Source organism: Herpailurus yagouaroundi, unplaced genomic scaffold, assembly GCF_014898765.1.
Source record: "Herpailurus yagouaroundi ecotype Mexico unplaced genomic scaffold, PumYag 213, whole genome shotgun sequence".
Classification (NCBI taxonomy): Eukaryota; Metazoa; Chordata; class Mammalia; order Carnivora; family Felidae; genus Herpailurus; species Herpailurus yagouaroundi.
Window position 1 is genome coordinate 10,549,020 of NW_024412444.1, and position 16,393 is coordinate 10,565,412.

Here is a 16,393-nt window from a genome sequence, read left to right on the forward strand (position 1 = left end):
CGGGCTTCTAAATGTGTTTACCCCCCTGAACGTGTCCTACCATTTCTTTATATTCAAGAGTCAAAGTTAGATTCAACGTATCTAAAATTACCCAAAGTTTCTAGTATCAAGTAACTCTGTTGACAATCTGACAAGACAAGCTCCACAGAGAAAAAGAATAACTTCAAAGCTGTTTGCTTGTTACCTGTCACCTTGGCCTTGAAAGGACTGCCCACAATGTGGTTGGGCCCGCCATATTTGACACCAATCAGGTAGTTTCCAGGAGCCATGGGGGTGTACATGACTTTGTACCCTTCTGGGGTTTCTTGGCAATCCATTTTAACCTTGGAGGGTCCTTCAATGGTGACAGATAATGTCCCTGGCCCTGCTCGGGTGGTGTTGATGAAAAATTCAGACTGGATACCTGGGAGAAAGGAAAAGGGAATGTCTTACTGATGGTTTGGAGGGATGAGGGGGTGTGGTGTGCAGAGCTTTCCCAGGGGCAGAGAAGCAGTGGTGGGGACACACATAGGTTCCCTCACGGGGGTGGGGGGGGGGGGGGGGGGGGGGGGCGGGGGGCAGGGAAACCCCTGGTACTAGCTCTGAGCTCCTGACACGGAGGGCCTCAGGCCCTGGGGGCGGTAACTCCCTTTCCAAGGCGGAGGCAAGAGTGTGGCTGACAGCAAGAGTGTGGCTGACATTTCGCCCACCAGCACCAATAGCCAGGACACCCTGTTCTCTCCTCTGGGCACGAGCAGTGGCTGAGAGCAAGAAGCCCGAGCCATCCTTGTGGGTCTGAAGCACTGTTTCAGCTGCCAGGGCCCAGCCCTGCCTCCAGTGGGTGGGGGATGCGTGGGCCCCTCTGACCTTTCCTCTCTCCTCTGCGTGGACTGGAGAAGCTGAGCAGGCCCAGCATCTCCTTCTTCCCCGGCAGGATCCTTGCCCCAGGCTCCATGCTGAAGACTGGGGCAGCTGCTAGGATCTGCCGGCCCCCCACTTTGCCACGAACACCAGCAACAAGAACAGGGCCAAAACCAGCAGCTCCTGCTAACTGAGCTACACTTGCACCGCTCAGGCTCCAGATCTCATACCAAGCATTATGTTAGGTGCCCAGTGATTCCTGTTTGACAAATGACAGGGACTCAGGGAGGTTCAGGCACTTGCCAGTCAGCGCTACAAACCAGCCTGTGTGGCTCTGGAGCCTCTTGACTGGCTGGGGGAACCTCCTGCACAGACATCCTGCCTTGTGAAGAAAGAAGACCTGAGCCGACCAGTGACCATGCTGGCATTCCTGCCCGAGCCCAATGCCCTGCAAAAGTCCCCACTCCAGCAGGCCCTTTGCAGTCCAGAGAGGGGAGGAGGTGGTGGGTGAGGGCTGCCTGCTACAGCGCCCTCTATGGGCCATCCCTGGTATAGCATCCTTGTGCCGGGCAGTGCTTTTTCCAGAGCCCTAGATGCCACCCCAGCTGGGAACTATTTTGGTTTAATTATAGCTCCTAAGCCAGAGAAAGAATTATTGTTCTGGCTATCAATAAAACAAAGGCGCTGCTATCATGCAACCCCCAAACACACAAACCCAGCTGCTTCTGGAAGCTCCTGAGGCTCCTGTCCCAGGCGCAACCCCCCCGCCCCCAACTATCTGAACCTTATTTCTGAACTGTAGAGCCAAGAAGCCTCTCATGCAGCAGCTGCAGAGCGAGGCTGTGCGGGGAAGGAAGGGGTGTTGATCAACAAGGGGACGGCATTTCCAGGAAGTAGCTGCAAGGCAATGATAAGGAAAGATATTTTTGAAGTAAAGATGAAAAGACCTGGCTGTAGTGAAGCCCCACCGATTTTAACAAGTTGCTCGGTTCCTGAGAAAGATCCGTGAATCCTGGCTGTGAGGGCTCGGAAAGACAGGGGAGCTGAAGTGGGAAAAGGCAACTAAGGAATCGCAGGGCAAGAGCTACCTGGAACAACCTATCGGGCAGGCTCCTTCATTAATCCCATTTTACAGGAAGGAAGTGGAGTGAAGTCAAATCTCTTGCGCCAAGTCACACGGCTGGGGAATTGCAGGGCTGGGATGTAAACACAAGATCTGCCCAGCCCGGACCTAAGGCACTTGCCTGAGTGAAGTCAGGAGAAAGAAAATCCACATGCAGGAGTCCCTCTGTCCACTGCCTCCAGCTAGAACCAATACGTACCCCAAACGTCTCGGGCATAGCAATCCTCCCCCCCAACCCCGCAGATGCACGGCTGAGTTCTTGTGAGTTCAGTGCATGTTTACTGCAGCGTTACTCCATCGTGAAAGTGGGCGAGGGGTCCGGGGAGGGAAGGGGGCTCTTCCGATCCCCCTTGCGCACCCTGGGGATGCTGGAGCCTTTCAGGCTGCTCTCCCAATCCAAGTGTCTAGAACTCCCTGGTCTAACTCTTGACCTCTCAACTCCTCTGCATCAGAAAGTCCCACCCCAAATTCATCACATTCCCCTGCTCCAAAACCTGCAGAATGGGCCATTTCAAGCTCACGCCAAGAGACACAGCAAGCCTACCCATAAAAACACAGAGAGTTTGCTTTTTTCTGAAGGTCAGGATGCCAGGCCCTCTGGCAGCCAAGCATAGATACCTTTTCATTCCATGCACACTACAGCTGTGTAATCTTGGGATGGATATTTGGGAAAAGGCTTGGGAGCAGGAGGGCTAGAAAAACAAGACGCCCTCCCCTTGACAAGAGCAATATTTACACAGGGTTCAAAACAGGCCTGCTCTGTACCTCTCCCTCCTGGCTGGGAGTTTCCCTGCAAGACGGGCCCCTTCTCTCAGTGGCATCCAGCGCTTGCAAAGCACAGCCTGAAACCCAAGCTCCCGAGAAGGCATGAGAACAGCCAAGAGGAAGCAGGAGAGGCCCGAGCGCAGCAGGTGTGACCCAGCAGGAGGGTGAGGTGGCTGCTGGCAGCTGCAGGAGACCTCAGTGGCTGCTGTGGGACCTGGACCAAGGCATGCATGGTTCCAAAGGCCAGGAGGACCCCACATGGTCTTTAATGGTGTGTGGTTTGCCGGGGACCAAACGCCTGCACTACTGCCTGGGAACCGTTCCAGGGCAGCTGGGAGAACAGGGGTCCTGGTTTAGGATACCCCACAAATTGGGGCACAGGTGCAGTCACTGCCTCTGAGCGAGCCAGCCACTGAGAGAGGCAGCAAAGCACCAGGGTTAAGGGCATAGGCTTTGAGTCATGGACCTGGACTGATTCCTGGTCCTGTGCTCTTTCAGCTAAGTAAGCTTAGGGAGTGACTCAATGTTTCTGAGCCTCACTTTCCTCATCTGTAAAATGGAATGGCCTAGGGTGAAGTGTTACCATGCCTCCTATAAGGGGCAAGCTGCTGGCCCAGAGTTCAGTGTGGAGGCAGACTGGATGGGCCTGGGGAGTCCAGAAGCACTTACACCACCCCTGTGGGTGGTTCTGTCGAGGCTACTGCTTTGACCAGAGTTCTGGGGTGGCATGCCAGCCCGTCAGTCACTCCTGCACCTGGGCAGGGCCCCTCGGCCACTTAAGACACTGGCTCCCTAGGGCTGGATGCCAGGTAACTACAGCCACTCATCCCATCGCCCAGTGGGAGGCAGGTCTGCTCTAACCCCCTCATGGCATCGGGGGAGACTTGATCAAAATGCATACACATGAGGGACTCGAGCCTGGGACTGGGCTGCCTTCCAAAGGCCCAAAGTAATACCCAGTGCAGAGGTGCCTGGGTGGCTCTAGTCGGTTAAGCGTCCAACTTCGGCTCAGGTCATGATCTCATGGTTTTTTAATTCAAATGCTGCATCAGGCTCTCTGCTGTCAGCACAGAGCCCGCTCCAAATCCTCTGTCCCCACCTCTGTCTGCCCCTCCCCTATTCACGCACTCTCTCTCAAAAATAAAAACATGAAAAAAAAAAAAAAAAGTAACACCCAGTGCAAACTGTGTCCCAGTGAGTCTGTGTCTACAGACATGTCCTGCAGAGAAGTGTGACTGGATAAGCTCCCCATGCTGGCACTCCATACCAGTGACCCACCCAATGCCCACCTGTAGGTTCATGATATGAACACTAACTGCAACCATTATAAGGCGGGTAGATCTGTGTTTTGACACAGAAAGTTCTTTAAGATGTCAAGCGAGGGACACCCGGGTGGCTCAGTCAGTTAAGCATCCGATTTCAGCTCAGGTCATGATCTCATTGTATGTGAGTTCGAGCCCCACATCAGGCCCTGTGCTGACAGCTCGGAGCCTAGAGCCTGCTTCGGATTCTGTGTCTCCCTCTCTCTCTGCCCCTCCCCCACTCTCACTGTCTCTCTCAAAGATAAATAAACATTAAAAAACAAAAGATGTCGGGGCGCCTGGGTGGCGCAGTCGGTTAAGCGTCCGACTTCAGCCAGGTCACGATCTCGCGGTCCGTGAGTTCGAGCCCCGCGTCGGGCTCTGGGCTGATGGCTCAGAGCCTGGAGCCTGTTTCCGATTCTGTGTCTCCCTCTCTCTCTGCCCCTCCCCCGTTCATGCTCTGTCTCTCTCTGTCCCAAAAATAAATAAACGTTGAAAAAAAAAATTTAAAAAAACAAAACAAAAAAAAACAAAAAACAAAAGATGTCAGGTGAAAAAAGTTGTACAATATGTGCAACAAGATTGTTTCTGTAAAATAGAAGCAAAACGATATGCTACCTTCTTAACAAATGAACCAGCTAAGCAACCAAGCGACCAAGCATGAGGACCTCAGAAAGTCCTCCCTGGAACTGCCAGTGGTGTTTCCTTTTGTTCTATATGGAGGGAGGGAGAAGCAAGGAGACGGAGCCAGTCTCGTTTCTATATGTCTTAGCTGCCTGTCTCTTCCACAGTCAAACGTGTTCCGTCCATGGCAAAGACTAAAAACAAACCGTAACAAGCCCAAAGAGCTCTAGAGCTCTGCCACCATCTTTTCTCCTTCTCTGTTAGGACCGGAAATTCAAAGGAGGAGACTATGACAGGTCCTACTGTCGATTCAAGGTTGTTTCTGGGAGCCCAGGGACTGTGTGGTGGAACCAATGGTAGGAGACCTCCCAGGAGGCCCATTACACGCACTGAGTTCGGTGCAGGCAAAGAAACCCTCAAAAGGAAAAGATGGGGTGCTGCAATCCATCATGATCAGTGTCCCGGCCCTGAAGTCAAGGCACGAGGCCAAGGAAGACAGGCAAAGCATAGCAAACAGTAACGAGGTTGATAACATGGTCATCAAGGCCTTGCTCTGGACTTACTTGTGGGCCAAACCACACGTCCCAAAACAACCCTGGAGAGCAAGGGCCCCAAGTGCACATTACTGCAGCTTCCCTGAGGAGAGTGTGGAGAAGGCTTCCCGAAGCTTGATGAGCGCCCGGTGGCTCAGTCAGAGACGAGAGGCGGAGGTAGTGTGTTACCTGTGGTGCCCCCCTCGAGCCCCGCGCCATAGGCGGACACCAGGGCAGGGTTCCCCGCCTGTCCAGGCTCCCCGACGCGCACTTTGAAGGGGCTTCCAACCACGTGGCTCCCGTTGAACTTGACATCGATCGTGTGGATGCCATTCTCGTGGGGGATGAAGCGAACGGCATATTTATCTAGGAGAGCGAGCAAAGCACAGGGTAAAGCCGAAGATGCAGACACTACCACGCGAGGTGAGGACGATGGAGGGAAGGCCAGCCTGAGATGGTGAATTTTAAACCATAAGACAATAGCTCTACTGGAAGCCTGGCACCCAGTATGTTGCATTTCAAAACCAGATGGGGGCCTATTTCTGCGTCCCTTGTCAACCCTTTGGGAAATGCATCCAAATCTCCAATTCTAGGTTTCATCCTCTCTGGTGTCTGTCTCAGGAGATTGCTTTATGAAAAGCTCACTTCTCACAGAGTTGCTCTACTTGGCCGCTTGAAGGGGAAAAAAGTTGGTTCCAACCAGCATTAATGCTTCTGAATTAAGCTCTAAGCTAGCAGGTGCCCCCCACCAGGGCAACAGCCAGGTTTTTCCACTGTGTGTTTGGGTCACGGCATGTGGCAAAATAATCTGTCACAACTGAAATGGACACGGAGAATATCCATCTGCCGTGCACCGCCTGAACACCCCTTCCTCCATGAAGCCCTCCCAGCTGGGAGGCAGACCTGTTCTCCCCCCAACTCTCCAGATGTCTACCTTCACTGTACATGTGGCAGGGCACACAGCAAATGCCCAATAAAGGCAGTGATCACAGGGTTCCTCCTCAAGCTTCGGGGCCCACATTCACTGTCACTTCCTCTGAAAAGCCCTCTGGGCCTCACCAACAGAAACTATTTTTCTCTCCTGCCCTGATCATTTTTGCCATTTGGTTCTTGGTTCTCCTGTGGCATTGGTGACCACCTGGGGTCCTCTCCAGGGCACTGCAGGCTTCTGGCCAGGTCCCCAGTCCACTCTGAGCCCCTCTTCGAGGGCAGGCATCATGCCTTACCGTCTTGCCAAGTCTCTTACACTTAATACATGTTCCCTGGCAAAACGGCTAGTTAACGTTGATTATGTCAGAGAATTCTGTACATCAAGGGAGCAGGCAGGAAAATCTTATGCTATTAAGCTACTAGAGATGCAGATTCTTTGAAATTTAAATTTAGAGATGAACCTCAATGCACTTTTCCCTCGGAGTAAAGTGAGATCAAATGGTACTTACTCATGTCATAAGGTCAATAACGTAATAAAAATCTGTAAGATTTTGTTAAAATATGAGAAAAAAAATCACAATTGAATGTAATGTGAAAGGAATCTGAAAAACAACTGAAAATAAAGCAGTATTTGTTTAGAAAGAAGAAATGGAAGGCTAGATCCCAAAGCATCTCCCTGTCCCTGGCAAATGTTTATACCCTGATTTGTAAACAACGCCTGGCAACAACAGCAGAAGGGAATCTGAAGGCTGGCTGGCCTCCGTGAGGCTCATTAGTCCTCTGCTGGGGAGCACGTTTGTAGAAATGTGCCTCGGGGAAGTGCAGATGCCGGGACCTGCACGCCTTGCCTCTGGCTTACCTGGCTCGAGCTCAGACACATGACACTCCTCCACGGCTCCTGACGGGCTGTGCACCTTTGCATCAATCTTGCCTTTCGCCCCATTCAACCTTATAGCAAAGGAGGCTGGCTGGTTAACTTTTAATCCCGATTCCTGAGAATTTAATACATTAAACAGGTTACGGCCTTTGGTGTTTGGCCTTTGGTGGCATACACTGACCCGACCCGGGACTCCAGGGTCCAGTTCTCATGCAAATAGGCCCAGAAGGTTTATCCTTATAACATGTGACGACAGAAGAGCAGGTGGCTTGTTGCACGCTTCTGGTTTTAAATAGAAGACAGTAGAGACACTCAGTGGGGTGGTCTAGCGCCTTGATTCGTGCTGGAAGAAACAGTTTCTTGATTCGGAGACTCAGTCATCCGGTTAACAAAACTATATAGTTTCTGCATCCCAAACAAGACCTGGACAACCAGAAAACCCAGTGTCTTCCAGGTCAAAAAGGAAGTCCCACCCCCCCCTCCCCGCCCCACCTTTTTAAAGTTTATTTATTTTCACAGAGAGAGAGAGAGCTCACGAGCGAGCTTGTGAACATGCGCACACAAGTGGGGGAGGGGCAGAGAAAGAGGGAGAGAGAAAGAATCCCAAGCAGGCCCCACACTACCCACGCAGAGCCTCAACTCATGAAAGGTGAGATCATGACCTGAGCCAAAATAGACACTTAAGTGATGCCCCAAGGGCCCCCTTTTAAGAGGAGCCTGGCAGCTGACAAAACCATGTAGTCACCAACATGAACAAAGTTTTATATCATTGCTCTTTTTTATCTCAAGGGTAGGAATGGAGACAACGTTTAACAAACTTGTAAAGGACTATATATGGTTAAGAATCAGCAGGACCTAGGTGACTACCACTTCCTGGCTATGTAAGTTGTTTAACCTTTGAGTCTTGGTTTCCTCATCTGTAAAATGGGCACAATAACCAAATATATACCAGAGAGCTACTGTGAGGATGAAATAAAGTTATGCATTTGAAGCACTCAGCACAGGGCCCGACCTGTACACAGAAAGACTAAAAAATCATTAAATATTAATAAGCATTTAGAAGTTGTCTGTACCCTGCTGAAAATACAATAGGGAAAAGGATAGCTTTCACTCTTCACTGGGTAAGTTTCACCCTCCACGCTCTGGGAGGAAGGGATTAGAGATCTAGATGATTAAGATACAGATACATATTTTTAAAGTAGGCTCCACGCCCAGTGCAGAGCCCCGTGTGGGGCTTGAACTCACTACCCTGAGATCAAGACCTGAGCTGAGATCAAGAGTCGGATGCTCAACCGATTGAGCCACCCAGGTGTCCCATATGCTTAAGATATGTTAAGATTGGCCAGTCCTGAACTGCAAAATTTTACAAGTTAGCAGTTTTGATATAAACTTGATTGGACAGCCACTCCTCACTGTGTGATTGAAGAACTTGGGGGGGAGGGTCTTGTTAAAATACAGATTCTGATCCAGTAGGTCTGGGGGTCTGAGGACAGCCTGAGAGTCTAGGTTTCTTTTTTTTTTTTTTTTTTTTTTTTTTTTTTTTGAGAGAGAGCGAGAGAAAGAGAACAAGAGGCAGGGAGGAGCAAAGAGAGAGGGAGAGAGAGAATCCCATGCAGGCTTCTCGCTTTTAGCACAGAGCCCAACTTGGGACTTGAGCTCATGAACCATGAGATCGTGACCTGAGCAGAAATCAAGAGTTGGACACTTAACTGACTGAGTTACCCAGGTGCCCCCAGGGCAGTTTTCAAAACTTAGACTGCTGAATGGTACCATTTGTCTTTCCTTTTTTCATAAATGTCTTTTTTTTTAAAGTTTATTTATTTTGAGAGAGCGAGAGAAGAAGAGAGAGGATCCCAAGCAGGTTCCTTGCTATTAGCACAGAGCCCAATGCAGGGCTTGAACTCACAAACTGAGATCATGACCTGAGCTGAAATCAAGAGACAGACACTTGATGGACTGAGCCACCCAGGTGCCTTGAGATTCTAGGATTTTAATAAATCTCCCAAGTGAGGGGCGTCTGGGTGGCTCAGTCGGTTGAGCGTCCGACTTTGGCTCAGGTCATGATCTCACGGTTTGTGGGTTTGAGCCCCGCATCGGGCTTTGTGCTGACAGCTCAGAGCCTGGAGTCTGCTTCGGATTCTGTGTCTCCTTCTCTCTCTGCCCCTCCCCTGCTCTCGCTCTGTCTCTCTGTGTCTCTCTCTCTCCCTCTCAAAAGTAAGTAAATATTAAAAAAAAAAAAATTAAAAATAAACCAACAAATAAATAAATAAATAAATTCCCAGGCAATACCGAGGCTGCTGACCCAGGACCACATCTCTGTAACGAGGCACTGAAATTGCACTGCCTAATTTGGTAGTCACTAGCCACATGTGACTATATATTTTTACATTTAAATCAGTTAAATTAAATAAAGATTTGGTTCCTCAGTTACACTAGCAACACTTCAAGTGCTCAATAGCCACATGTGGTCAGTGGCTACCACATTGCACAGGGGAGATGTGAGACATTTCCATTGTTGTAGAACATCCTATTACAGTGTGCTGTGCCAGAGCTTACAGACTGGGGAGCGAGGACTGCACCCAAAATTAAGGAATCTTTGATCACCAGATTGTCCCCAGCCCATCAACCCTTCCTCCACAAAATGTCAGCCGACTCCAATTTTCTAAAAAGTCTTAAAAGCAGGACAAAACAATACATGCCTCTCTTTTCCTAACCAGCACCAGATGTGGGCCTGCAGGCCTCGAGCAAATCTCCGATAAATAATTTACGTATCACTCAGCACCAAGTGACCCAGGAAAAACAGGACAAGCTGACACTCGTCCCTTCTACCGTAGCAGCTGGTTACAAACGCCTGACAGATACACAGCCTGCTGCACACATACTCAAATATTTATGACCTAATTGTGTTGAGAGGACTCTACAGAAAAGTTTTCTGGAGAAGATTTCTCCAAACCAGGTTTTTGGAAACAGAACCATATACATTACCTGAATCCATTTGCCGCTAAATCCTCAAGAGAGAGATAAACACCTCAGAAGATCTGAAAGAAATCTTCGAGATGCATGAGGGCGGTTCTTTGCCCTCAACAAATGCTGGGTTTATCTCCCTCCATAGGTTTTAGTTAAGTCGGCCACAAAAGGAACTTCTGTTAAGAAGCCTTTAAATGAAACACAAGAAAAACATCTACACCACAGTGACCAGCTAGCACCCTTGGTATGCTCCAGATGAGGCCTCTTCAATCTGTGGACCGTGATTTTTGTTTGGGGGTCAGTCTGGGTTCCCTGATATTTCGAACAACTAGCAATTCCAATTCTCCTCAGGGTAAGGTCAGAATCTGAAATGTAAACCAAATGCACGGAACTAGATCCGATGACATCACCAACCTGAGATACAGGACTGGGTTTTCATTCAGTATTTTTAAGAACCGGGGGTAGCTGAAAGCTAGTTGGAAAGCCCCTTAACCAAAAATCAGATTTTGGGATTGTGGTGTTATTCCTCAACCAAATTGCTTACTCCTGATGCAGACACCTAGTTATTTTTCAAAGACTCAAAGGCATCTCTAGTGGTTCTTAGTTTGGTTGCCGGCTCTAATGCAACCTTGAATTCAAGAGCCTGTTTAAGACTGTAATCACAGGCCACCGTGCCAGGGTGGGTATTAAGGAGGCCACCGTTAAAACCACAGGTTCTGGACCCACAGAGACCTCACTCTGCCTCGTATTAGCTGGCTCCCGGTAGCCATAACCAATCTATACCTTGGTTTTTCCATCTTTAAAATGGGGTCAAGAGAAACCTACTGACCAGGCTGTTGCAAGGATTTAACAAGGTAATACTGATGAAGTTCTTACACAGTGCCTTGCACACTTATAAATAAATCACCGTAGTAAAATCAATCACAATTGACTTACTTGACAAAAAGGAAGCCAAAAATAGTAGGCAAAACATCAATGGACTGTTAGTCTTGTTTTTGTTCTGTTTGAAAGCCCTCCTTATCGCTTAACCAATTATTAACAGGCCTCCTTTGTTTCTCTTGAATAACTATTTAAAAAACAAACTTGTTCTCAAACGCTGAGGTGTTCGTTGACTGTGGCTCTGTGTTCACTTGCCCCAACTGTCTCCTGCCCTCAGTGTGGGGGCGGGGGCTGACTCTGCCATGGGAAATCTCCCCTATAAGTTGGCAGCATGTGCGGTCAAACCGGGATGGGCCCTTGACTGAGGGGATTGAAGCGGCCTCCGGAGTCCAGGGCTTCACTGGTTGGCCTGTGGCCAATGAGATGGATGCTTCCTTGCGTCTCACCTGAAGGCTCAGAACAGTGAGGCGGCGGGCGTCGTCGGACGGCGCGATGACTGGCACCAGGTAGGGACTTTCGGGGATGTGCTCATCGTTGAACTTGATGGATACCTCGTAGTTACCTGTGGGGACAGGACAGTCCCATCATTTCAGAGATTCTGCGAAGGTGGTTCCAGAGCAGTCTCTTGCTTCTTTGCTAGGACTGAAATGTCTTCCAAGAGATCCTACCCCCACTCCGTGGCCATGGCTGGTGGGTTGAGGGCAGGTCACCTGGCTGAAGCCGAGCCAATAGGATTCTCTTAGTTGGGCAAGGGCAGAGATTCTTAACCTGGGTCCACAGGCCCTCTCCAATGGCCTGTGTATACAGCTCAGGAGACCCATGAAACTTGAATGGGGAAACAAAAATTTTATCTTTATTTTCACTAACTTCGAGCTAAAATGTAGCATTTCCTTTCTTTAGAAATGTCAACAAGAAACCATGGCACATTAGAAGCACTTGTGACTTTGTCACCAACAAAGATCACAAACATTTTTCATCACTTTACAGTTTTACATACAACTTGACATGTCATTTATACTTACCACTATTTTGAAATTGCGGTAGCTAATAGACCATCACCAAATCCTACGATTTAATGTATTAATGAAGATAACCATCTGTTGCTGTGTGACACATTTCTTGAAGATTTTGATAACTACATTTTACTATAATTGATTTCCTTTATAATCCAATGTATTTTATTCTATATGTTTTAAAACATTATCCTGAGAACAGTCCCCATAGGTTTTATGCCCAGAGGGATCCATGGCACACAAAAGGCCAAGAGCTGCCACTCAAGGGAGCTCAGATGCTGAGGCCACTCTTTCAGAGAACCCACAACAGCTAGTGGCCAAGGATGGGTGGAGAAGGCTGGTCCGTGGAAAGAATGACATGGTTGAATGAAAGCCGGAGGCAGAGAGGTCAACAGAGAAGGACAAGAGAACAAGAATTCCTGCCCCTTGGAGGTCTGACATGATTTCTAGGAGATGCTCCCATGCGCCCATACAGACAAATTCCTCTTTTCATTGAGCTAGCTTGACAGGCTTCTGCTCCTTACAATCTAACCATCCCCCTACAAGGAAAACGTCCTCAGCTGGTCCTTGGTTACATACCAGGCTCCTGGGCAATGTAAGACACACCACATGATCCATTTTTATGGTCATCGAACGTAATCTCGGCCTTACTGGGGCCCTCAACGGCAATGGACAAGCCCCCAGCGCCTGCTTCCCGGGTCCAGATGCTGAACTCAGCTGAGATAAAGAAACACCTGGTTAGTGACTGAGCCCCAGATAGGCCCTCTTGCTCAAACGATGCTGGGTTACATTTGCTGTCTTTTTCTTTAACCCCAAGCAGGGCCCTAAGGGAAGGAATCACTGATGTTTCCCAAGCACCATCCATGAAAACATTAAGTTCATAAGAAACGAGACATCTTTGAACACACCAACTAAGGCAGAAAAAGATGAGAATGTTCCGTTTTTGTCCCTGTAGATCTTCCCGCCAGCAACCACCACTACAATAGGTTTTGTAGAATTCTAGTGTGTTCCACGGAATGTTAGTGTTGAAGGATGCTCTACAAAGAGCTTCGTCAGTCTGCTCCTCACTCCGACGCCCACACACTCAGTCATGATATAGGCTCTGAGGAGTGCCCCCGTGAGAAACTTGTTTAGCTTTGGGTCAGCGAGCCATTCCCAAACATGTTTAGCCACAGAAGCCTTGTTTAAAAAAAATTTTTTTTAATGTTTATTTATTTTTGAGAGAGAGAGACAGACAGAGCGTGAGTGGGGGAGGAGCAGAGAGAGAGAGAGACACAGAGTCCAAAGCAGGGTCCAGGCTCTGAGCTGTCAGCACAGAGCCTGACGTGGGGCTCGAACCCATGAACTGTGAGATCATGACCTGAGCCAAAGTCGGATGCTTAACCAACTGAGCCACCCAGGCGCCCCTACAGAAGCCTTGTTTTAAAGAATGCCCCTTAACAACCACCATCGGAATCACATACACTGAGTCTTTCTCTGGAATAGGGTGAAGGGTGTGGGGTGCTGACACCGCCAGGCCCCTTGTCTTCTACCCAAGTAAAAAGCCTGCCCGAATGCTCACCTGGGACACCTGCTTCTCCTCTCTCCAGGCCGGGGCCTCCCGCACGGACCTTGTGGGCGCCCCCCTCGCCGAGTGGCCCCACCGTGAACTGGAAAGGGCTGCCGGTCACATGCTGGCCGCGGTACTTGACGCTGACTGTGTGAACACCCATCTCCTGGGGCACAAACCGGACGCAGTGCGAGTTCTTCCCCATGGACACAATCTCTGCCTCGGTCACGCGGCCAGAGGGGCTGGTGACATGGGCCGACATGTCACTGCTGTCAATTTCTGAAAGGGGGCAGGAGTTTGGGGAGGTAGAGAGAGCAGGGTTAGGGTGAGGGACCAACACAGAGCAGGACATGCAGGACAGGCAGCAGAGGTTGGCAAGGCGGGTGCAGCCCAGGGGTGTGGGATGCTCAGGCTTTTTCCCATTCAGCCGGGATACCTACCCTCCAGTCTCCCTCAAATCCTGGGAGGCTGTGGCCAGCATGGAGGCAGTAGGGCCCCTCTGGCCACCCAGTGCAGAGAACATTCTAGGGACAGTGACACTTTCTGCCCCACCAAGTACTTTTACAGTCTTCCTGGCTGGAGCTAATTCCACATGGCAGTTTCAAACCAGAGTCTGGGGCTGACAGTTACAGCATGTAAATAAAAACTACAATAGCTCAGATGTTTCTAAGCCAAATGTGGTATGTGGCCATCTAGCATGCTTATAGAGGCTCTTCTCCATAGATGGGTAAGGGTAGAAAACTCCAGACACATCACCCCGTACTTTCGAGAAGCTTTGGCATTTCTTTTAGGCAACAAGACAAAAATGCATTTAGAGAAAAAAGGTGAACACCTGTTGGTCACAACGGCAAAGGGAAACCATGCGTGAGCAAAGCTTTGAGCAAATCAAATACCAGAGGCCGTGCTTTCAGAAAGTGACGTCTCAGGTCACCAACATTGGGAAGCAGACCACGTCTGCTGCACCTGACACGTGCTCATGCCATGCCAGTGACTGTGCCTGCACTGACGTGGTGGAGACAGGTACACCGCATGCTGGGTGACCAAGTAATGCCATCACCTAGAGCCACATGAAGCGCGCTCGCCAGCCCTACAGGATCTGGGCTGAGCAGCCATGACTTTGAGCCCTGAGGACAGAGAAAGGAAGGGGGGTTGAGGAGAGGGTCACCCCACATGGCCTGGGTCTGGAAGACATCTGGAAGTTGGTGAGCTGTCCTCTGACAACAGGGGACCATTTAGATAATGAGAGGAAGAGTGACTCTCATCCAGAGTCATCTGGTACCAAGTAGCTGATCACAGCAAATAGGAACTGAGCCAGAGAGTCTTTAGATAGAGTAATCGACCACACTAGTTCCTCAGGAAACAGACAAAGGGAAGAAGCAGCTGATTTGCACAACGAGAAATGTAAAGCAAATGAAAACACAGTCCATGTCCCTAGTGACCCAAGAAATGAAGCTGGAAACTGGACCCCTTATTTTCCATCAGAATGACCAAAGTGGGAACCAAACACTGTGCCCAGTGCTGGTGGGGGAATGGATAAACGGGTACTGATCCTTTTTCTGGAGGGCAGTCTGCCAAGGTGTAGCAGTTTTTGAAACACATCAGACCAGTAGTCCCACGCTGGGACATCCATCCGACATGAAGGTAGCCTGAGCACACGGTGGAGGACGTTCGTTCCAGAGCGCCAATTGTTAGAACCCAGGGATGGAAAAGAGTGTACTTGGAATAGGACTATATGATGAAGGATGGTGCATCTGGACATGGAATGAAATCTCATGTACTCACTAAAAATATGGAAGTATCTTTTTTGACGTGGACTATGGTGTGTAACAAGGACACAAGTGTGATCTGAAACTGACCCCATGTGTTCATGAGGCTGGAGGCAATCAGGGTTCAGCTCCGGGCCTCAGATGTGAACCTCAACCGCCCCATCCCCCCGGCTGTTGGGGGATGAGGTGACACTTACTTTCCTCGTTTTTGAACATGTGAACTTTTCGCGATCACAAGGCATTAGCTCTAATAAGTGATTCTGTGTGGACACTGCAGCAATGAGGCTTTCCCCATATTCTCATGTGACGACTGTGCCTCTGCCTAGGAAGAACCTGCCACCCGCCAATGACTGCTCAGAAGGCAAGGTAAGTAGACATGGGACAAGTTCGGAAAAAGGGGAAATGCAGTGTAGGAGAAACGGCCCCCTCTCCAGATCACACCATGAGCTTCATGAGTCTTCATGAAGACTCTATAGATATTCCGTGCCACAGGATCTGTCCAACAATATAGTGTGTGCCAGCCTCTGGGCAGAAGACCCTCAGAATCTGCACTCACAGTGACGTCTCTTTATAGAAGGAACCCCAGGCCACATTCAGACAGACTGAAGTGTCTGTTTACACAGTTCACGGCCAAAGGGCTGAATGTGGCCCACCCACCCAGTCTCCACTCTCATTTTAGGGATGGAAGGGAAGAACTAACTTTGGGAGGATGCCATAAGGCTGACACTTCTGAAATACTTCCAAATATTGGCATCAGCAGGGTCAATTCTCTCACTGACCTGACTCTCTTCGACAGAGAGTAAATTCAAATCTAAAAGCTTATGTATCTTCCCCCCATGTGACACAGTAAAGCTATTTTCATTCAGAAGAGCAAAAAGGTGGCAGGTAAGCAGATTTTTTTTCTCAGGTGGGGCTCTGTAAAAACAGTATTAAAAATATAAATAAATACAATACTTACTTACTTAAAAGCAGTCACCCATAGAGGACTTAGTATGTGTTAGGTCACACCCGGACGTGGTTTCTAGTGGCGCCTACCGCCCTGACCCCTAAACAACTCATACTCACCTGGGATTTTCAGGTTCAGGTCACAGATGCTTCCGACAGTGGCGACAGACGGGGCCCGACTGGTACGGGTGATGCTCTCCTTGACTCTTCCCTCTCCGCTGATCTTCACGGTAAACGGGCTCCCTGCAAGAACCAAGAAGACCCTTGTGAGCAGCCCAGAT

General features: G+C 49.4%; 1 protein-coding gene across 7 annotated transcripts in view; it reads right to left on the minus strand.

Annotated features, from left to right (window-relative positions):
• Positions 1–16,393, minus strand: part of FLNB (filamin B) — a 142,987-nt gene that overhangs the window by 4,163 nt on the left and 122,431 nt on the right. For 6 of the 7 annotated variants that reach the window (XM_040454656.1, XM_040454658.1, XM_040454657.1 and 3 more), the window contains 7 exons: positions 16,233–16,355; positions 13,414–13,680; positions 12,432–12,569; positions 11,286–11,401; positions 6,976–7,108; positions 5,376–5,552; positions 185–403 (listed from right to left, as the gene is read on the minus strand). In XM_040454656.1, the coding sequence (XP_040310590.1) occupies positions 185–403; positions 5,376–5,552; positions 6,976–7,108; positions 11,286–11,401; positions 12,432–12,569; positions 13,414–13,680; positions 16,233–16,355 (1,173 nt within the window). Of the gene's footprint in view, positions 1–184; positions 404–5,375; positions 5,553–6,975; positions 7,109–11,285; positions 11,402–12,431; positions 12,570–13,413; positions 13,681–14,458; positions 14,526–16,232; positions 16,356–16,393 lie in introns of those variants that run through there. The other variant, XM_040454662.1, reaches the window with a different exon arrangement.